General features: G+C 39.8%; 1 protein-coding gene across 2 annotated transcripts in view; it reads right to left on the bottom strand.

Moving 5' to 3' along the window:
• Positions 1–215: 215 nt before the first annotated feature.
• Positions 216–23,561, bottom strand: part of TET1 (tet methylcytosine dioxygenase 1) — a 77,712-nt gene continuing 54,366 nt past the window's right edge. For both annotated transcript variants that reach the window (XM_081861746.1, XM_081861747.1), the window contains 7 exons: positions 23,018–23,111; positions 12,526–12,734; positions 11,784–11,934; positions 7,908–7,997; positions 6,713–6,850; positions 5,679–6,003; positions 216–4,081 (listed from right to left, as the gene is read on the bottom strand). In XM_081861746.1, coding sequence (XP_081717872.1) covers positions 2,952–4,081; positions 5,679–6,003; positions 6,713–6,850; positions 7,908–7,997; positions 11,784–11,934; positions 12,526–12,734; positions 23,018–23,111 — 2,137 coding nt within the window. In that variant the 3' untranslated portion in view covers positions 216–2,951. The remainder of the gene's footprint in view (positions 4,082–5,678; positions 6,004–6,712; positions 6,851–7,907; positions 7,998–11,783; positions 11,935–12,525; positions 12,735–23,017; positions 23,112–23,561) is intronic.

The raw sequence follows: 23,561 nt of genomic DNA, 5'->3' as shown, positions 1-23,561 counted from the left end.
CAGACAGACCAGACATAAAACCAGTAATCTTGTAATGTTTGTGGTACCAGTTGTTGCTAAGGAGGAACCACATGCATACACATGAAAACTGTCCTATCCAGGGAGTTCCAGCCCAACTGGGAAGGGATTTGTTACATGTTTGCCTGGCAGTGTATTTGGATTTACTTTTCTGGACCTTATTTGGGTATTATATACACTTTAGCAGGGGTGGCTGAATTTAATTTAATTTTATTAAGGGTTACATTCACTTCAGCCATCCCTTTGAATCCACAAGCCAGCCACGAGTGTCACCCCCCCCCACTTGCTTGCATGCATAAATGCACATGTGCATGCATGCACACATAGATGCAGACAGTCCACCACCTGGGCACTTCAACACTGCCTTTTCTTTTCCTGCTGCCAAAATAGGTGGGAACTTAAGAGTCAACAAAAGCTTGCATGGTGGCCCTTGAACTGGGGGGGGGTGTGCTTAGCCACCCCTGCCCTATAGCGCATGAGAACCAATTTAAATGTGGTGTATACAGAACAGGTTCTATATGTGATTATTCTCTTTTTTACTAATATTTTCAATACATGGATAGAACGAGCTGTCATCCATGCATGTATCACGATGGCTCCTCCTGAACAACTGGTAACACAAACAATGCAATAATTTAAGAGGAGCCCTGCTGGGTTTAGAGACCAAAGGTCTATCTAGTCCAGCATCCTGTTCTCACAGTGATCGGCCCCCAAGCAGGGCTAGAGTTCAAAAACACTCTCCACACTTGTGCTCCCCAGTAACAGAATTCAGAGACATCCTTCCTCTGGCAGCAAAGGGAGTACACAGCCATCAAGCCTAGCAGCCACTGAGAGCCTTATGCACTGTGAACTTGTCCAATCTCCTTTCAAAGCCATCCAAACTGGTGGCCATCATTACATCTTATGACATCAGATCCCATAATTTAACTATGCACTGTGTATAAGAGGGGAGGGGGGCATGACACAGGTGTGAATTTATATGCACCTCTATCATATTGTCCTCTTTATCACCTTTTTCCTTAACTCAAAAACTTGGAAGTGTTGTAACCTTCCCTCATAAAGGAGTTGCCCTCTTACAGCTGCTGTTTGAGTTGTGACAGCCAGAACTAGTTTGGGTTTTTTACATTCTGCTGGTGTGACTTTGCTTTTATATTTTGCATAATTTCTTACAGAAGGAAAACTTTTTGAGACTGTCACACATTTAGGTCTTGGATACCCTCTCTTCTCCCCACACCATGTTGTCAGATTTATCAGTGTTATCTACTGTCTGTTGACTATCAATAATATTTTGTTTTAGTTTGCACATCAAATTAACTGAGATTTAAAATTATTTCCGTGCACTTTTCTCTAGTTTTGTTTTTGGTTGAGGCAAGATCATATTTCTGTTTTGTGTCGCTGCAATTGCGTCTCAACAAAAGTTATAATGCAGCTGGGCCCCAAAATGGAGACATAGCACAATACAGACTTCTGCCTACCTGAGACCTTGTTTTTGGCTGGAGATGCCAGGGATTGAACGTGCAACTTTTGGCATGCTATGGGTTCCTCTTTTGTGCAACGTCTGTGTGGAAATTAGAATGAGCCTGTGATCCTACAATTTCCTACCTGGGAGAAAAACCCAATGACAAAGTAGACTTCAGTTCTCAGTAATCACACACTGGGTTGGACTGCATGTTTATAAAACCCTTCATGTGTTGACAGCTAACAGCTGATGAAAATTATGGAAGATTTAATGAACTCAAATATACTATAAAACAGCCGATACTGCAAATTTCTCTTGTAAATATTTTAGAGTCCTACTTTCCAGAATGTTAATAAGGCAACTTTAGGAGGGCAGTTGCTGATGCAATTAACAGTTCTACCCCCAAGACTCTAGGAACATTTGGTTGTCACGTGTAGCTTGCAATGCTCTGCATGAAAGACACACATGCACTTATTGCTGAAACAAACTACAGCAAATCAATTCTGACAACAAAACACCGTAGCAATACAGGTACAGACAAAATGATCCTTAAGCTTATATTTGCAAATCCGAACTCTCTGTTTTATTAACTGAAACAAACCAAAAATTTCAAGGGAAAAAGGTGGGGTGGGGGAAGAGTCTAAAAACCAAATATTCTTAGTATATGTGTATATGTGTACTGTTGTTGTAGCAGTATGGAACTCTACACATTAAGAAAAATAACGATTTCTTGGTAGAGAATGTAGAAACCTTAGACAAATGTGATCCTTATACTATTTCAAGTTAACTTTAAAAATAGAAAGTGCTTTTAAATATATATATTTACAGGTTACAACCTCCAACCATCACTAGTGATATTGTTTGTGTGTGGATGTGTGTGGACCATACACGTGCACACACAAACCTATACAGACATGAAAGATCTGTACAAAGATAAATCATCATTGGTTTGTTATCCTTAACTTGGGCTTCACAGCAACGACTGGAAGATGTCGGAGCAATGGCACCATGAAGGAAAAAAAAATCAGCTTATCTTTAACTGTTTCTTGTGATTGAGCACCAAGAGCTGTGTATAGCTAATACTGTCTAAATTGATTTTACATCATAAAAGTTGAAGTATGTTAAAATCTTTATAAAAAGCCCATTTGTAGTAAACAGACAATTCAAAGCACCAAAGTATAAATTCTAAAAGGTAATAAACTGAATAATTCAATCAGGATTAATAACCTAGCCAAAATCATTTAACTATACATATATAATTTTTTTTTGCTTAAAATGTGCTTGAAAATCACCAGATGTTAAAATATATAAAGTCACAGTTTAAGGAAAAAAATCATTTTTTTTTACCTCAGCCTTCAAAATGGTTGAGATGAACAAAGAGTAAACCATACAAGACTTTGTTCTTTAACAGCACCTTTAGGGATTATTGTGTAACACTGCTCCCAAGGCAAGGTTGTATAGTTGCTATAAAAACTTATGCCCAATGGTTATACGGCCCGGCAACTCGAGTGAGGGCATAAGTAGACACCGTTATGATGTTATCATGAGTTACTGTTAATGCTCGGCGCGATGGAATTTGGTTGAATTCATTGTCTTCATAGAAAATCTCTCTCGTGGCACTGGCCTGGTGCACATTCCTGTCATTGGGTTGTACATTGGTATTTTCAGTGCTTGATTTTTCTGCTGCTTTCTCTTTTGCTCTCTCAGCCATCTTTGCCTCCCACAGCGCTATCCCATGTTTTGGCTCATTTAAGTTTTTGTGTTGGTAGAAGACTAATGATATCCGTGTGGGATGATTCCGGTTCGGCTTTTTAATTGGAGTTGTGGCGTGTAGCTCACGGCGTGCACATTCAATTAAGATGGAGCCGTGTGATGGTGCTACAGCTACCCCACCTATGTCATTATCCAAAAAATTATGCTCACTGTCAGACCACATTTCCTCTGCTTTTTCTTCGGACTCTGTGCACTTTAAGAGCTCGCAACTTGCGTGTTTATTCACAGTGGCAGAATCGCAATTTGGGTTCTTGAAACCACCTTTTTGCATTGGACACTCCTGGGAAGAACCAATTTCATTTCTGACTATATCTTCTGGAGAATTTAACGGCACTGAGTAATCACAAGAGCTAGCCAACTGTGAGGCAGGAGAGTTTTCTAACTTTATTTCACAATTTTGCTTGCTGACTACTCCTTGTTCAAGTGTGTGAGGCAAGGTATCTCTGAAGGCTGTGGATTCTGAAACAGTAAGGTCTTGAAGAAATGGGGGCACCCCATTCCTCTTCTCATCCAGCAAAATTCCAGTATGATCGCTGATGGACACATCAAAGATCTTACCTTTGGGTGTCATATGAGGTTTGTTACTACTGCATTGCAAATACCCGTAGGGAGTTGAAAAATCTTGTTGATTATTACTCACTGGCATTATACCACCAGCTTTGTGAGTTAATGGAGAGCAAGAATGTAAACTATCCAGCTTTAAAGGGGAGGAAGGAGCATATTGCTTTAGTACAGAGCAATTTTTAGTAGTGTCTGAATTGTGTTTTATTGTAGAAAGGTGATCACCACTCTCCATTTTTGTCCCAGGTTGCAATGAATTAGCTTTGCTCCCTAAGGAGAAAAGAACAAAATGTTTTAAATATAAAGCTCTACATTTTTCTGTAGCTGGTCAATAAAAAAGCAAACTTAATTGTGAGAATATGAATTTCCCTTCAATGGAGGCTTATCGTTTCCAGCAGAGAAGAGGCAGCTGTATCCTGGGTAAGAGTTTTAGCAGTCAGCGCTGAGCTGGAAATAGCACATGTGTGTCTTTGGGAGGGGTGGGGGAAATGTGAAGACTGGTTGGATATGGGTATCCAAAATGTGCTAAAGTAGCCTGCCTTTGACTAAAAAGGACTTCCTACTGAAGTGGTTGAAATTTTAAAATTTCAGCTGATGAAGTGGCTTGCAAACTCCAGCAGACACAGCTCACATGCACAACAGGTATACATTCTCTAAATATCATGTGAAAATTTACTATTAGTAGCTCTACCCAACCTAAATGCAGTACTTTTTCAGGATAAAAAATTAACAGAGTCAACATTGGTCACCTTCCGCTGAGTGCCTTCAGCAACCTACCAATATAGAAATAAAAATAAAAATATTAATATAAACCTTCCTCCTGTAGGAGTCCAAGGTGATTCACAAAATTTTAAAATACAACCACCACAAAAAAACAAAGCTTCTAAAATTACATTTTAATACTAAAAAAAAAGGTGGCGCAACAGGTGATACTGAAACTGTTGGATTCCATTTGTGTCCCCAAAGTTCAGATGAAGGTGTCTTCGGTTGACACCTAAAGTTGCCAATGCAGGTGTCAGACACACTTTTCCAGGCAGGGAAATGCACAATTGCAGTATCAAGAAGCCCCTGCCTTGTGTTACCTCACAAGATGCCATACTGTTGGCAGGACAATAAGCATGGCCTCCCTCAACTGTCTCAAATCATGGGTCTGCAAGGTATTGGGATAAGAACTCCTTTAAATACAGGGCCTCAAAGCCATTCAGGGTTTTGTGTGTCAGTACCAGCGCCTTGAATTGGGCCCAGGAGCTCACAGGCAAGCTGGGCAGTCCTTTAAGGATCAATTACATGTGATCCTACCTTGGTGCCCCACTTAACAATTTACCAGCTGCATTCTGCACCAGCTGTAGCTTTTGGACCATCTTCAAAGGTAGCCCATGCAGAGGGTGTTGCAACTTTAGAATTGTGAGACTGTCAGAATACGAATTACTGATGTCAGGCTGTCGCTGATCCAGGAACATCCATGGCTGGCAAACCAGCCATAGCTGGGCACAGGCACTCCTCACCACTGAAGCCACTTGGGCCTCTAACAACAGCTTTGAATCGAGAAGAAGTGCTCAAGCTGCACACCTGTTCCTTTAGACACCTGTTCCTCCACCCAGAACAGGTCGCCTCCCTAATTCCTGGATCTGAGAACAACTTACCCACATAGCACCTCAACCTTGCCATGATTCAGTCTGTTTATTAAATGTACACTTGAGATTCTGATTGCGCTAACGTTTTGCTTCATCCCACCCTCAATACCTAACTTATTAGACACACTGAGAGCTTGATTGTTGACTTCAGATTCTGAGATTCAGCCCTACCTTTGATAAACAGATTTCTGCCAGTATCAGGTAACTTTTGAAACAAGGTTTATTGTACCTACCTGAACTTTTTGACGCTTTATTGGTATTTTCCTGCACTCTGTTTTTTCCCTTTGCAGGAGTAGACAGCTTCTTCTCTGCTAAGGTTTGCTTCTTTGAGTCTGCTTTCTTCTTTTTCGTCGCTCTACGTGGCTCTGCTAGCATTCTTACTTCTCGTGGGAAAGCAGTAAGCACTTGGATTGCCCCAGCTTTTATCTTGGCTTCCAGACCCTCCTCTGTGCCAAATTCATCTGTTTGTGAGATTTTGTAAAGGGGCAGCACATGCAGCTGCTCATCATTGGGTATCACCCCAACCATGCGGTTATCTTCTTTTGTTAATGTACAAACCTAGCCAGAAAAACGGGGGGGGGGGGGATATAATAAATCATCACTTATTTGTTAGTGAAGCAACTTTAGCAAAGGTGATATTTGGGGTGCTTGTGTGAAATATAAGGACATTCCCCTCTCCTTCAAACATCAAGCCACATGTCATGGTTTGAACAACATTGCACAATTTTAGAAACACTAACAGCACAATCATTCACATATCTACTCAGCTGCTTTTCACCTTTAAAAAGTTCTTCTGTCTAATGACTTTCACAAGTGGGGAACCCCTGGAGCAGATTTTGGGCAGCACAGAGGAGAGAAGTTTTGTTGCACTTGTGGAAGTTGTTCTCCACATGCAATGATTTGGTTCCCTTACCTCTATCAATCCATAAAAACTTTTAACTTTCAACCACGGCAACTTGAAGCGCCCCTTGCAAATTACTTCAGCTTTATAAAGGGGATTGCAACATATCCAAGAACTAGAGGTCTACTTAGGGCAGGAAGCCGATTATTTGTTTTGTCTTGCATTTGTTGCAGTTCTGAATTGCTTTTTATTTTATTTTATAAACGTGGCTTTTTTGCAAGAAGACTTTGTAAAGAAGAGCATAAACAATTAAGAACAAAAGCAAGTCTAGAAATAAGGGTGCATTCACAGCTACAGGGTAGCACAAGTAAATAAATTGTAAATGAACAAGCACTTGGGAAACTGAATCCCAACAATGTTGCATACCACAGTGCTTCCATTGTGCATGTTGTGTGTATCCTTATGGGCATGAGCACAAAAATCGATGCAAGCTGTGACACCAGAAAAAGGTCGGCCATCCTTAATCCCAAGTCGACAGTCAGGACCCAGGTGCTCATTTTCCACCTTAAAAAAAAAATAAAATTATTTATTTATTCAATCATTAATTTTGTATACCACCCTTCATCTGAAGATCACAGGGAGGTTCACAACATAAAAATGCAAAATGAAAACACAAAATACATAATAAAACAAAAACAAATTAATAACTGCTCTCCTACAAATACAAATAAATCTTATCTGGAGATAACATTGTATCTCACAAAACACCACCAGCTTCAGGGACAATTTTTCATTTGAAGTGAACAACTGGACTGAGAACACATAAACCCAATTTACATGCCATGGAATGCCAAAGGTCACATAAGCATGAGATCACTCCTTTTTGGCCCCTTTCTTTAGCCACCAGGAACTAAAAACCACAATTCCTGGCTTAGCATTACTTCCAAACTAGGGGTTGTGGTTTGTTTTGCTCCAACAAAACAAAACTTGCACACTCTAAGAACGAACCTTGTGTTCACAACGTGGTTTGATTGGAGCAGAACAAACCATAACTCCCAAGGATTATGGTTTGTTGCTCTAACCCACTAGAGGAGAGGACTACAGTAAGAACCATTTGCACACGCATGGTAAACCATTAACCATGGCTAACTTGTTAGTGGTTTACCATGACATGCCAACACTGTCATTGTTATGCATTGCTAAATATGAAAGTAAATGCTTGACTTATTTGATGAGAATTGTGCTAAAAATCCTTAGATCTACAATCTAATTAAAACAACATCTGTCAGGATCTACCAACTTCATGCAATACACTGATCGGCAATGGGGATGAACAATACAACAATTAGTTTTTTGACCCTGTTAGTAAGCAGGGGACACAGCAGCAGGAATTTGAAAGCTGTAACACCAGCAGTGCATTTCTTTCTAGAAGTCCTACAGTGTTTAATGAGACATACTCCCAGTTAAGTGTGCATAGGATCGCAGCTTAGCTGTTCTTTCAGCTAGGCCAGTTAAGGTAACGAAAGGCCTTCAACTAACTTGTGCAGCTTTTCTTTCTGCATCACCAGTATTAAAACGATGATGTGTCATAATAGAGATAATGGAGTTTCTTTGATTTTACCTGGTTTTGAAAAGCATCAGGGGCTAGTTTCTGATACAGTGGAGCAACATCAGTGGCTAAAGTTTGCAAATTGTTTTCGAGATGTTCTTCCTAGACAGGGAAAGGAGTCATCATATCATTTTATAGCTTGAGAAGCAGACTAGTAAAACTGTGAAAGCAACATCAAACGTAGATTCAGTACGCTATTTAGTCAGCTTCCTGTGGTTTTGGTTACTAACCCACATGTAAGTTTGTTATCATAATGGCAAAACATAGCAACATTCTTGAGAGTTGCTCAAAGGAAGAGAAAAGCAGTCAGCAAATTAATTGCTTGGCACTAAAAGAAGTTCACAAAAGATCCCAAGTTCACTTTCCATTTCCAAGAGAAAGATCTAATGGAGGTGTTGGAAGGGAGTTCACGTTGGCATTAAAATACAAACATATATTTCTTCTTCAAAGCAAGTACCATGTTTGGAAACCTGCTACATAATAAAGAAAGTGTTTGTATGATGCTTTAGAGCGTTCCAAGCATTTCACACACAATAGACTAGTTCACATGTCAAATTATGCCAAACCATGGCTACATTCCTCCCTAGTTATTTCGCTGCTGCACCATACTGACCTAAGCCACAGTGTGGCTTTGGGTGTTGTCTAAACCAGCTTCACTGTTTAGCTCTCTTCGGACTAATAACAAGCTGTAACCAAGATTTGTTGTCTGGTTTACAATTTGTAAACCATGGACCCAGGTTCATGCTAAGCCAAACTATGACATAGCTCAACAAAGCACATAAGCAAAATAACCTGAGAAGAGCAAAGCAGCCCATGACTTCACTTTAAGCCATGGTCTGGTTTTGCAAACCGGACTATTATTTCAGTAATACTTACAACTGTCCTGTAAAGTAGGTCATAATTATAATCATCCTAATGTTGCAGATGGGAGCAAAGTGATTCAAATTAAGAGACAGGAGCATACATTAGGCCGCCTACTGAGTTAATAGGGGAGGTAAGTATGAGAACTCTCTGGGTGGATTTCAGTGATGCTTTAACACAATCATTGCAGGAGAAATGCTTGCCAGAGGGAAGGATCTCCCCTCCCCTCTCCTCTCCCTGCACCCTGTTCTCAGGGTTTGCCCAGCACCCCCAAGCAGATTTGGGGAGGGCGTGGGAGTGCATGGGGGGGGAGAGACAAGGAGACAGTCCTGTTGTGCTAGTGGGACTTGTGCTGCTTTCCATTAATGCAACCACTTAGCTGAATCCTGCCCTTTGGGTCACAGCCAAGGCTATGGGGGGGAGGGAAAGGAGAGAAGTGAAAAACCAAACACACAAAATAAAAAACCGTTTTGTTTTAAATTAAAACATTACATTTGCTTAAAGAAAATTCACTTAGACCTATGCTAATATGGCAAGCACATCGGTTTGACCAAACAACTATTGTTACATTTCTCTGAGCACATAGTGGATATCCTTTAGTTTCTCCTTCCCCACCCCCCAAAAGTTTTTTGTCTACTGTCATCAGTCATTCAGCAATCCCTGAACACTGAGCATGCTTAGCTCTCACTGGAGTCTCCCTCGTTCCTTCCCTAGTTTTTTACCCTCCCTATAATTTTTATACTTTGGCAAATCTCAACTTGCAGACTTCTCCAAAACCTTGTTGTGCCATTCTGGCTACATTAATCTATGGCCTGGACACTGAAAACAGAAGGCATGATGATGAATGGCGAGTGCCTTCTCGGTTTTAACTGAACAGTACAGAATACTCATTGCAATCACATTCTCCCAAGTTGATACACTTTTATGACTTTATTTAGGTTTTGCTAGTCTTGTAGTGGCTCAGTAGTTGAAGCAACATACTTATTTGCAAGACGCTCAGCATGACACTCTGATCCAGTGCGATGACAATCTCACTCTCTTCTGTGAGATGGGGGAAACAACGCATATACCCCAAGGGATTCCTCTTTGCATCTGTGGATTATTCCCAGATGACACTCCTTGTGCACATGGCACCCTCCATGATCTCCCAAAGATTCCAGGGGATGCCCATGTTGCACAAGCATTAAGACGGCATCTGATGAAGTAAGACTAATCCAGGAAAGCTCAAGCCATAATAAGGGTGTTAATGTTTAAAAATGCTTCAAGACTTTGCTGTTTTTGTTGTTGTTACAGCAAAAAACAGACTGAAGAAATCTGGTCGCTCTTAAACACATGCACAATACCATGAACTCCCACACACAAAAATGTTACTATCTACCCAATATTTCTCTCTGACTGCATTCTAGCCAACAGAGATATCTGGCTTTATAAATCTATGCTACGTGCTATTCTTACCTAAAAGAACAATCTTACACTTCTTTACATTAAACCTCATCTCACTCCGTCCAGTTGCTCAAATGATCCATATCTGTCTGTACTTTGAATCTATCTTCTTCTGCTTTTGCATTGCTATACTTCCTAGATTTATGTCATCTGCAAAATGATCAATATTCAGTATTTAGCTAAAATAACACCTAATAAAAACAGTGACAGAAACAGAAAACAGATAAGTGATCCATCTTTTTCATCCTTAACATAAGAACTATATGATTTAGCACTTGCTTCAGCAGCACATAAGTATATGAAAACGCCTCATCTCACACCAGCCTGCTTGTTCATTAAGAATTGCACAGGAGTCCCTATTGTGGCCCTCTTGCCAAAGGTGATTCACAGTGCAGGGACACAGGGGAGGATTTTCTCTGTGATAGCCCCAAAACTTGTAACAGTCTCTTCTCTGAGGTGCATTATTCCCCTACATGGTTTTCATTTAGATGACTGGCAAAAACACACCTGCAGACCCATGATTTTGGAAGAGATGAATAACTAGCACAAGGAGAAGATTTTCACTGTACTTTCAACTTTTTCCTGTCATTATTGTATTTTACAATGGGTTTCAGTTTGTTTATAGCTAAATATGGCTTTAATGGTTTTTTAATGTTGAAAGCTTTCAGTATTTACTGTGTGCCACTCTGGGACACTCAGATACAGGAAAATACTGGAAAAATTTAAAATAAAGCAAAACCACTATCAGCATGCCCCCTATGCAAGCATGAAGTACCGTATTTTTCGCTCTATTGGACGCAGTTTTTCCCCTCCAAAAATTGAGGCTGCATGGGGCTATGGCTTCTTTAGCCCTGCGCAGCGTCTCCCGACAAGGAGAGGCTGCACGGGGCTAAAGGGGAAGCCAAAGCAGCAAGCGGGATCCATCCCGCTCGCTGCCTTGCCTTCTTCCATAGCTGCGCGCAACCCCTCTGGCAGGGAGAGGTTGTGTGCAGCCTGTACGCTGCTCTTTGGGGCTGGGGGAAAAATATTTTTTTCCTTGATTTCCCCCCCTAAAAACTGGGTGCGCCCTATGGTCCGGTGCGCCCTATGGTGCGAAAAATACGGTATTCCAACTTTTTTAAAAATTGGGACTATGGGAAATAAAAACTAATCAGTGTTATTTAAACTGACACCTTGAATATGTTTGAGGATGTTCAATTTCTATCTGGGAGGGAACATACATAAACTACAGTCAGCTATGGGCTATTGGAGGCATGAAAGGATGGCATTGGTGAAGCAGCCAGCAAGTTAACTGCAAACAAAAGGGTAAATAAAATGTCAAGAAAGACCTTGGTAAACCAATAATGTATGAGTGCTTTGGCACAAACAGCACTGTCGTGGTGCTCAGTCTTCACACAGAATCTATGTAGTAGGGATAGAGAGGGGGGAAATGAGGAGATTACATTAGGTATCATGCTGCCTTGAATGCTTATAAATGTATATGCCCAAGTGATCCAATTAGCAAAAAACCCTGCACCCTTTTTGTGATTGTCCCTAAAAAGTAAAATTAGAAATTATTTTGAGAAAGGCAGGAAGGACACTTACTTGTTTGTGATCATCAGTGAGAAGTCTAAATTTCCTGGGGGCTTTGCTTCTGGCAAACTTACAGCCATTATAATACATACTCCATGAACAGCCAAATGAGAAGGATGCTCCACATGTCTCTGGATCAAGGCCTTGACAGGCGCAGGTACGACTGTGGAAGATTTAAACAAGTGGCAATCAGCCAGCAGTGCAGCAAGCTTCTATAAATGCATACCCCAAACATCTCTGAACAGAACAATGGAAAAACACACGTGTCATAGTTCATCAGCTGTTTTTGATAATGACCAATTTGTTACTTTTCCATTACTGTGTATAAGAGATTTCCTAGTCAATTGACCTTCTAATGGGATATACTAAGTTTATAATTTAAGCTATTTAGAGAAAGAGATCATGCTTGATAGGTTTGGTTGTGATTCCTTCACAGCATCAGAAGCAGCACAAGATGTGGCTCAAGTAAATTAAAATGAAGGGAAACACCTGTCTTCATGTAATTTCTTTTTTTGCCAGAGATGGAAACAGGAGGAGCAGAAAGCTCATTTTGGTCCTCCCACACTATACTCAAATTGGCAATTAAATGTTGGCTACATCCTACTCAACTACAAAATAACACTTTTTCAAGTTTTATGTACTAGGACTATAATCTGAAATCTTAAAAAGAATAATTATGAGTCACAGAAGTAAATTATGTGGGAGAATTAAAACTTTCATGCATCAAAATATCAGTGTTCTGGAGTGCACTCACTCTTCATTTAGTGCACATCTTCGGCTAGTTGGACAGCCATATTTTCTGAGGCTCTGGGTCAGTTCCTTGTATAGAGTGTCAGCCAGAAGATGAGGAATCCCCTCCCAAGCCAAAATAAGTATCACAATGACGGCATTTTGGCAGTGATGTCCTGCACGCTGTCGAACCAAGCAGAGCAGTTTTTCTTCATCACTACTTCTTCGTATCACCTGAAAAACAGGTTGAGTTGTTTGTAGATCAAACAGAAAGCATCTAAGGCACTGATGCCAGTTATTTGTTTGCAGACACCCTGCTGTCGGATTTCTTCTAAAGATCCTGTGCTGACCTGTGTTGGATTTCTTCTAAAGATTGCATATTGCTACCAACCCTTATTTACCAGAATTTTGTTTTATTAGTGTCTTCACCACTCTCTCTAAGTTAGCCACATCTGGAGGGTTATTTGTTACCCATCCCTGCCTCAAGGCACACCAGAACTCCATTTCCTTCTCCTCTTCATGGCTCATGTACAGAGATACATATGTGCTAAAGTGAAGAGGGTAAAGTCAGGTCCTACAGAGCTTCCTCCAATCATGAGCACAGCATCAGACAGGAAAAAGGATTGTGCCCCAAATTCAGTGTTCATTTTGCAGAGATGATGGGTTAGAATAATGGAATTAACTGGTTTGCACTGTGTTACATGTTTGAAAGCTTGTAGATTCTTTTAAATTGGTAGGCAAAACAGTAAAATAATTATTACTAATCTAAACCCACCAGTGTTGTCTTCCCAATGCATCAACTCTAACCAGGTTACAAAACCACAGTTGGAGATGGATTAACAAACTCCATAGTTAGTGTCAATACAGCAGTTATTGCTGAGCCACCACTAAAGCGGGAAAGACAAGTCAGAATTTGCAACCAAGTGGAGAAAGGGGAGAAAAGAGCACAGAAACCCATTCCTTGTTCAGTGATTAGACATGTAACATTGGCACTTTGGCCTATAAAAAAAATGCTTGATGGTAACATTCAATTTACACACTTACTCAATTCTTCTTTGATAACAGTACCAGTAATGGAAGAGCACGCAAAGCATATGCAAGTCTGCATCTTAGGAAGTTACAGACCATAAAATGCAGAGATACCTACTCACAGCCACATTATGTCACAAATGTGAATGAAATGAAGCAGATGAAACAGAAGGATGTCAAAAGAGGGCTTCTGCTGCCTATACCTCCCCTCCCACCCAGCTGAGTGCCATTGAGAACAGCTGTGGTGCATCCCCAGTGGTAGGCTCCAAAACTGTTTCTAGCTAATCAGCTGGGCAGTGGGCCTACAGGCCACACATGAAAGTCAGCTAAGGGACCAAAGTGACTCACCAATTTCCCAAATGTGATCTACACCCACACATTTTAGCAGTTACTTATGATCCTGGAACAAAGGCATCACCAGCTCATTTGTCTTAGAAAAAACCTCCTATGCTATTTATTCCTTTGTAAAAGTACAACGTTGAAGTACTAAACAGAGATGGTCAGCACAAATAGATTCACAACCAATTTTAGCAAAGTAGCAGGTTCTGTATTCAACTCTACTAGCAGCAAGTTACGTAGCGATTATTCAATGTAAGATATCAGATTTAAACTGCTAAAATACACCAGAAGCCTTACGATCCAGTCTCTCACTGAGTTGTATTCCACAATGCCATTTTTTTGACCAACACAGACTCTGTACTTTTAATAGCTGCAGAAATTCAATGTGAGCAGGTTTTCAAATCATTGCACATATTTGACAGCAAAAAGACATAGCAATGAAATTTCTGCATGCCATGCAACTGTTGTAGGTTCTGTCGGGGAAGGAGGCACCCCTAAATTCAACATGCCTCCTCCAAATACATATCATTCTACTTAAAGTATTTTTGTTAAAACATTTGACGTTTCCAAATACCCAAGATTCCCAAACCACCTGGGGCAATTCTGAGTCACACTTTTAAAGACACTTATGTTCCTTTCTGGGCAGAGTGAAAATCTAAGGCCTATTGGAGAACAAACAACTATAATTCACTGTGGATTGCTTACTTGTAGGGCTGTACCTTTTAATTGGTTTAAATGTTGGATTGAGCCAGCTGTAGCTTAGCTGTTAGTAGAACTATGAGTTATAAGTGCATTTATTTATGTATTTATGGCTTTGCTAAAAGAATTTTATTTTTTGCTTGATGCTATGATTGGGAATGAAAAAGTATTAAAGCAGGTCTACCAAGTCTACTACTCTTTTTTTTACTGAATTTTACAGAAGGCATGCCAGAATTGTAACTTCACATCTTCAGTAATGAAATCAAAATGAATTTACCCTCAAAGTTCTCTTAAAATGGTCTCTCAATATTATACATCCCTCAATACTTAAAATGAAACCAGTGCTGATTTTCATAATATCACTAAGTCTATAAAAATAGTGGTATGATTGATTATTTCTTGTAAATTTCAATGATAACAACAACAATAAGAAGAAGAATAAACCTTTATTGTCACCACACCAACTGTGTGCAGTGAAATTAAACTAATTTCTCAGAATTTCTATTATCACCATCACATTACAGTGGTACCTCAGTTTAAGAACGGATCTGTTTAAGAACGATTCAGTTTACGAACTCCGCAAAACCGGAAATAGTGTCCCAGTTTGAGAACTTTACCTTGGTTTAAGAATGGAATCCGAACGGTGGAAGGGCACCGGCAGCAGGAGACCTCATTAGGGAAAGTGTGCCTCAGTTTAATAACGGTTTCGGTTTAAGAACGGACTTCTGGAATGGATTAAGTTCGTAAACTGAGGTACCGCTGTATATTGGAATTCGCAGTACTGCCTACTATCCCAGTAACCACAATGTTCTGCAAACTTCCTGGGTAGAACAGTTGTGGAGCTGTATTGACATAAGGTTTTTATTTTTGAATTTCACCCTACTGTAAATCAACAATGTTCAAACTTCAACATGTGATTGCAGATTAGGTTATTCATCCTTTTTAAAAAAAAGTTTATATCCTGCCTTTCTTCCATGGGACTCAAGGTTACCTACAAAATTCCCAAGCAGTGTACCATCCAAGTACCAGCCAAACTGAGATCAGTTTAGCTTCAGACTGTCTCTATATGCAACATGCCTATACTGCTCACCTTTACAGACATACAGTTACTCACAAACTCATGCAAAAAGTTAAACGTACGTCCCATTCTTAGGAATCATTCTTGGTAACTTAATTGTTTCAAATCATGATGTTGAACAAATCCACTTTCATCTTCAACATCTTCAAGCAAATGAGAATTTTTATTTGGAACCACAAACAACAGAATAACTGAACACATTCAAAGCACTATCTTTCTCATTATTAAAAACATCAAATGCAGAGGATCATGAAAGTATACGATCTCCCCCTCAACTAAAGTTTGAAATGGTACAGTACAGGAAGCACTGAACCATGTGCTACTTCTGCATTTTTTAATTGGCTTTTTAGATTGTCTGCTTTTCTGCTAAATTACATGCTAGAGAACCTGCTGTAGCCTGAATTTATCTCAAGGATGTTCTCCTTTTTCACTTTTCCTACACACTGGGGACTCCTGAATATGAAATGAGCAGGTAATAGATGGCATTTCAACATACTTCAAACTTGAAATACCTTCCCACTATATTGGTGTTTCATAATGGCATATAATCAGCAGTCATTATGCAGGAGTACTTTTAGGATTTTGCATGATCAAATATTCTAGAGATAATTAAATCTTCCAATGTTATTGACTTGTATATGTAAAAGACTATTCCTTAAATAAATTATTAAAAATATCCGTTTTTACAGAACCACATACCCCAATGTCTAGAATGCACTTATAAAAGTTAATGCCATGGGCAAGCATACTTCCTGCAGCAGTTTTAACTGCTTGGGTTCTACTTACTTGAAATATCTCTTTTAGATTGCTGAAGCAACTGTCTCAACCCTTGGCAGGAGCTCTGGAATAAGGAATAAGTTCTCTGTGAATAAATATTACTTGATGTAGATTGTCCCTTCAACATCAGCCAACTAACTAATATGAACGTGCATGGGTTCACACACATATAAATGATAGAATGAATTGCACTAATGTGGAATCCAAACATAAGGTAAAATAGCTTCTCTCTATGGCAGTATAGATTAGGGCAGTTAATTCCAAAATGGAAAATCCTGCAGACAAGATTCCATTTGCCTGCAGTGACAGACAGCAACTCTAAGATAGACTGCAGAGCAGTGGCTTACAATGCATGCAAGACAAATGGAACCCAGAAAAAAGACTCCAGTCAATAAAACACTTGAAATCATATCAGTTTATAACAGCCTGGTTCGCACAAAACATTAAGCCACAGTTTGTTTGAATATCTGGACTCAGCCCAGCAGTCTAACCATGGTTTGCTTTCAGCCAGCAAACCACAATATAAAGCTGTGGCTTGTTATTGGCTTAAACATCATGTCTGGTTTTAGCATTATGCTTGAACACAACCATGGAATGCTTGGCACCCCAACCCAGATACTCAAAGGGACAAGGCAAGAGGAAGCAAGCCAAGGTTGGGAGAAACAAGTCATGGCTTAGCATTATGTGCAAATACACCAAGTGTGTCACTTCCGCCAGTATAAAAAGCGGCAAAAACTAAATAGGAATTGAGGTATGCATTAACCAGCCCCAGGGGAAGAATGTAAATTGTGGCAATTTATTTGAACTCTGACACATTGCTCAAACCTTCATGTAGCAAGATCTCTAACCTATTATTCTTCCATCACCAAAGATACTACCATGGATTTAAATTTTCTGGATGTCTAGTCCAATCACTACTGGAATATTGTGACATGAAGATATAACACAGGTGAGAACAGTAAGCTCTAAATGAAATGGCACAGTGTAGATATGCAAAGTTAAGTCTCTACTGGTCTGATATGCACAACGCTTTAAACCACAATTACACAAAACTGTGGTTTTAAGGTGAACATGAAGCATACATGTCTCTTCTACCCTGCTCTTACTGCTGCCAGGAGCTAGGCGGCCATGGTCTGGCTAAGTGTTACCTCTGAACTTGAGCTTGTGATTCATTTCCTCCAAACAACCTTGGCTCCCAACAGGGGTGGAAAACAAGCAAAATGCCCATGGTTTCAGTAAGGTGCAGCCGCATCCTGCGTGTTACTCTTGAAACCATAGTTTAGTTTAACTACGGTTTAAAGGATGTGAAAATGAGACCACTGTCTAGAATGCAGGAAAGTGCTGAGCACTTCAGCTTTTAAAAAAGATCCTAACTGCAGCTTTGTTTTCTCTCTTAATTGTACCCTGTAGCTTCTTCAATGCACTATAATCCTTATCACACCAAGATGACATTTAAGAGACCAGTCAGATATAGACTGCAGAAAAGACCTTGTGGTTCTATCGAACAAGGGTCTATTGAACAAAAACACTGATCTTCCACACTTTCTTTACAGCGTTAAATTTTATAATTTAAAATTTCGACAGTGGAACAGACTTCCTCGGAAGGTGGTGGACTCTCCTTCATTGGAGGTGTTTAAGCAGAGATAGGATGGTCATCTGTCATGAACGCTTTAGTTGAGATTTCTGCATTACAGGGGTTGGACTAGATGACCCTCAGGGTACCTCCCAACTCTACAATTCTATGAGAATTTGAAATTGGAGAGAAACTATAGGAACAGCTCAAAGCCACATGACAGAAAAACAGGATGAAGCTTTTAGAAGATGGTCAAATAAAGACTACAGTGGTACCTCGGGTTAAGTGCTTAATTAATTCCGGAGGTCCGTACTTAACCTGAAACTTTTCTTAACCTGAAGCACCACTTTAGCTAATGGGGCCTCCTGCTGCTGCTGCACTGCCGCCACCGCGCGATTTCTGTTCTCATCCTAAAGCAAAGTTCTTAACCTGAAGCACTATTTCTGGGTTAGCGGGGTCTGTAACCTGAAGCGTATGTAACCCGAGGTACCACTGTACTGAGGTTCATCTCCCTGCTTTAGCAGATCATTACAGATAATTTCCAAACTGTATATATTACACTTTTCCCCATTCTCACTAATGTTATCTATTCTTGAGACTTTTCATTTCTGTCTTTTATAGCTTGGGACCCAAGTACCTAAAAGAGCACGTCCTCCAATATCATCCACCTCAAGTCTTACAGTCAGTGGGGGAGGCCCTGTTGGTGGTGTCCGCCATCTTGGTAGTTCCCAATTTATGGAATGCTTTCCCTGGTGAGGTACATCTCCCTTCCTCATTATTAACAATCAGAAGGAATTTAAAAGCCTGTATATTCACCCAGGCATTTGATGGCTGAAATATACTGCTTCCTGGCAACCTTGAAATTATTTAGGTGCAAGGATATCTGATTGTTTTCAAATGATTTGCATTGTTTTTAATTACAAAATCAATATAAGTGCTTAAAAGTTGGGGAGAAATGTCCCCAATAGTCTAAATACATCCTAAATCATTGTAATTTATTCTCTCTCTCACTCCTGATATATAAAGGTAAAGGGACTCCTGACCATTAGGTCTAGTCAAGGACGACTCTGGGGTTGCGGCGCTCATCTCGCTTTACTGGCCAAGGGAGGTGGCATACAGCTTCCGGGTCATGTGGCCAGCATGACTAAGCCGCTTCTGGTGAACCAGAGCAATGCACAGAAACCCTGGTTAACTTCCCGCTGGAGCGGTACCTATTTATCTACTTGCACTTCGTGCTTTCGAACTGCTATGTTGGCAGGAGCAGGGACCGAGCAATGGGGGCTCACCCTGTCAGGGGGATTTTAACCACCAACCTTCTGATCGGCAAGCCCTATGCTCTGTGGTTTAACCCACAGTGCCACCCGCATCCCTCCTGATATATCAATATATGCCTCTTAATATTTTTACAATTCTATAACTGGTGTAAAGCATAAAAACAATATAATTACAACAAAAATAAAGCAGTAGTATAAAAGCATCATGGATGACTTTGTTGGCTACAACCCCAAACCAGGAATTAATATAAAGAAAAGCAGGATGATATTCTTATGGGTCAGGGAAAGCCTGGGCGAAAATATCTGACTTCACAAAACATCTGAAACAACTGATGGTTGCTGCTTCACTTACAGCAAAAGGTATTTCTTAATGCAGGGCAATAACAGAAGATGCCCATTTTCATATCATTACCCTATGACATTCTGTAGCGTACAGTACTACAAGAATTTCCTCAGATTATAGATAGGTAGCCGTGTTGGTCTGCCATAGTCAAAACAAAACAAATTCCTTCCAGTAGCACCTTAAAGACCAACTAAGTCAGTTCTTGGTATGAACCATATATATATAAACCTTTTTAGAACTAAAATACCCAACAGATATTTTAGAACTTGGTATATAAACCTTTTTAGAACTAAAATACCCAACAGATGAAGTTAGACAACAGATCAACAGAGCCAGACTGATACCCAGAGAGAACTTGCTGCAAGACAGACCCAAAAAAGAAAATAACAGAACACCTCTAGTCATCACATACAGCTCCCAAGTTAAAACAGTACAACGCATCATCAGAGATCTACAACCTCTCCTGGACAATGACAGTTCTCTTTCTCAAGCTCTGGGAGGAAGACCTTTCATTGCCTACAGACAGCCACCCAGTCTTAAACAACTCCTAACCCACAATAATACTACAACCAGACCCAACACGGACACTGGCACCAGAGCCTGCAATAAACCCAGATGCCAACTTTGCTGCCACATACACCTGGACAACACCATTACTGGCCCCAACAACATCACACATACCATCTCGGGACTATTTAATTGCTCATCGTCTAACATTGTATATGCCATAAAATGCCAACAGTGTCCTTCAGCTCTCTATATTGGACAAACAGGCCAGACCTTACGCCAAAGAATAAACGGACATAAATCGGACATCAGGAATCACAAGACAGAGAAACCAGTAGGAGAACATTTCAATCTCCCAGGACATTCTATACAAGATCTCAAAGTAGCTGTTTTACTACAAAGGAATTTCAGAAATAGACTGGAAAGAGAAGCTGCTGAATTACAACTTATCACCAAACTCAAAACCATGGAAAAACCTGGTCTGAACAAAGACCTTGGATTCTTATCTCATTATACATGACAAAGCCATTTTTCACCTTTTCACCCCTTGCTTTTTCCTGTAAGACCTATTGCAGTCGTTAAGAGTCGTCAACAGGCTCATCACAGCTATCTGCCAATCACCCATTCCCACCACCCTTCTGAGTAATACCCCTCCCCACCTTCTCACTATATAGAAGGGTCTGGAAACTTCTGTTTCAGTGTATCTGAAGAAGTGTGCATGCACACGAAAGCTCATACCAAGAACTGACTTAGTTGGTCTTTAAGGTGCTACTGGAAGGAATTTGTTTTGTTTTTCCTCAGATTATCTGATTGATCCTACAGGCCTATATACAAGGGCAGGCAGTCTTTCAGGTATCCTGGTCTGAGTTGTTTATTTATATGTTAACAGCAAGACCTTCAACATGGCCCAGTACCTGATGGGCAGCCAGCGCAGTTTCCTCAGCACAATGTAACACATGCCTGTCCAGGTATTCCACACAAAAACCGGGGCACAGCATTCTGCACTAGCTGCAGCTTCCAAAATAATCTCAAGGGAAACCCCACAAAGAGCACATATTTAACACCAATTCAGCAAAAATATAAACTATATAAATGTCAAATATTAAGTTTGGAGTTATAGATGACCACAGTCTATACAATACAATTGTTTCAATCCATCTTGTCCATTGTATGCTTTTTAATTTTTATGTACACAGCTTGGAAACTTTAGTAATTCATTCATATATAAATACTTTAAACATTTTAAAAAATGCAGGAAAAAATCTTTAAAATTTAGTTTTCTTCAGTGTTGTCTACCCTTATATTGAACACAATGGCCAATGTTGGTTCTCCAGTGTTTGTTCTATAAGAACAAAGCACAACATATTGCCATTATTGTTTCACCTTAAATTAGTTCTTAGCACAAATTTGAAGCCCACACTTAAGCCAGTGAATCTCTGTGAATGACATAAGTTTTCCTACTAACACAGAAAATAGCATAGAGTTTACCAGTCCACAGACAACTCTGCTCCAAATAAGCTATTTCATTGTGCTATCCTAACTGTGCAACTTAGGTAATGCCGCTGAATTAAAATAGAAGAGAATCAACACAGGCACTCACTTTCAGTACTGAAACCACAATACAAAGCTCAGAGCAAAATAGATCTTAACCTATGTGCATAGTTATATAAGAAACTGACACCGAACAAACCTTAATTTGCTCTTAATTTTCCAAGAAGAGAAACAGGGGTTAGTTTACTCAGAAATTAATTTTATTTGAGTGGTGTAAATACCTGCATGTGAGAAGGGATAAGATAATGGGAGCAGTGGCATTTACTTTAGAATGCTTCATTATCAGTTCAGGTACAAACAAGGGCAAAAAAGCACTGCAGAATGACTCATTCCAACAGCTGTCACATTAAATGGTTTATTGGTAAGGAATAACAAATTGATATTCCATGTTCAAAATCAGACACCAGATTTAAGGCACATAGCAAACGGGAACACCTGGTTCTTGCATTGTTTTAAAATGCAGAGTTCACATACAAAGACAGTACCTAACACCCACACATACACTTGTGAGGAAGAAAGCATAGTATCATAGTTTAGGACCCCAAGCTGGTATAGTAGATGCTACAACCCATCCTAGGGATTAATTTGCTGATATCCATAATCTTCAGAACAAAGCCATTTAATAAAAACTGGACTATTAAAATAAACCCAATATGCCTCTGTGAACAAGATGTGGCTTACAGGTGGCTGGTGTAACATAATGGTTAGTAACATAAGCTGTGATCTGAGAAGTCTACAGCTCATATCCCAGCTCAGTCATGAACTTACCCATTTGGCCTTTGGCAAACCAATCACCTTCAGCCTCAGGCCTCTTGTTTGTATTGTGACAGTAATACTGCCCTGTCATAGAACAGCTGTAAAACTTACCAAGATTAAATCCAGAGGTTCGGTGTGCAGTGACACCAGTATGCTGATAATACACATGCTACCCTGCATTGTCTAGGGAGGCAATAGAAGTCCTCAGTGTGGGATTGGATAAGGCTAAAAACCCAAGCAAAACTTCAGTCCCAATAGTACCAGCCACCACTGAAGTAATTTCTGTCTTTGGATGATCTACTGAGCAGCTTGTAAGCTTTTTCCTGCTGGTTTTTGTTTTGTTTACTGTTGCTGATTTTTAATTCAATTCATTCATTCATTCTTGGTTGACTGGCTTAGATTTGATCATTGGTCACATTGTGCAACCTTTTTGATTCAAAGGGGGTAACAAAATTATTTAAAAGTATAAATAAATAGCGCTTTGATCACTAAGAAAAAAACACTTCATGGGCCTTAAGCACCATAGCTGCAATAAAAAAATGAATTTCAAGAATACAAATAAAGATATATTACTATAAAACAAAAACTTACCCACTTGGCAATTGGACACCCTTGGGAGCTTTTTCCTTCTCTGCCTGTATACACAACTACCTCAATTCTTACAGCACTTCCTTTTGCTCCATATCTGTAGAAAGGAAAAACTAGTAAGGATTATGAAATATCCTAGTAATTAATTCCGTTAACAAGTAGAGAGGCAACAGGCTACTATTCTCCTGGGAGTCGCCCAGAGTGGCGGGGAAAACCCAGCCAGATGGGCAGGGTATAAATAATAAAATTATTATTATTACTACCCCTTCTGTGGCACTGAAATAAAAAACCACTTTCCCCATGCTCCTTTTTCACATGTTGTCCAAGAGATCCCATTTTCATTGCTAGCATACACTACTCTGACTATAGTACTTTAGAGAATCATTCCTATCTTGTCTTCTTATTCCCAGTTCTTTCTATCCCACCCAATAACTGCTACTAAAAACTAGGGCTGTCATCAATTATCTTAGATGATCATATGAACTGTAATTCAACCAATTAAATCTGCATATGTTTGCACATTAATATAACAATGGTTTTATCAAAT

Source organism: Podarcis erhardii (genome assembly GCF_964252035.2).
Source record: "Podarcis erhardii genome assembly, chromosome: 5".
Classification (NCBI taxonomy): domain Eukaryota; kingdom Metazoa; phylum Chordata; class Lepidosauria; order Squamata; family Lacertidae; genus Podarcis; species Podarcis erhardii.
The sequence above is the reverse complement of the archived record's forward strand: the minus strand, read 5'-3'. Positions and strand labels throughout refer to the sequence as shown.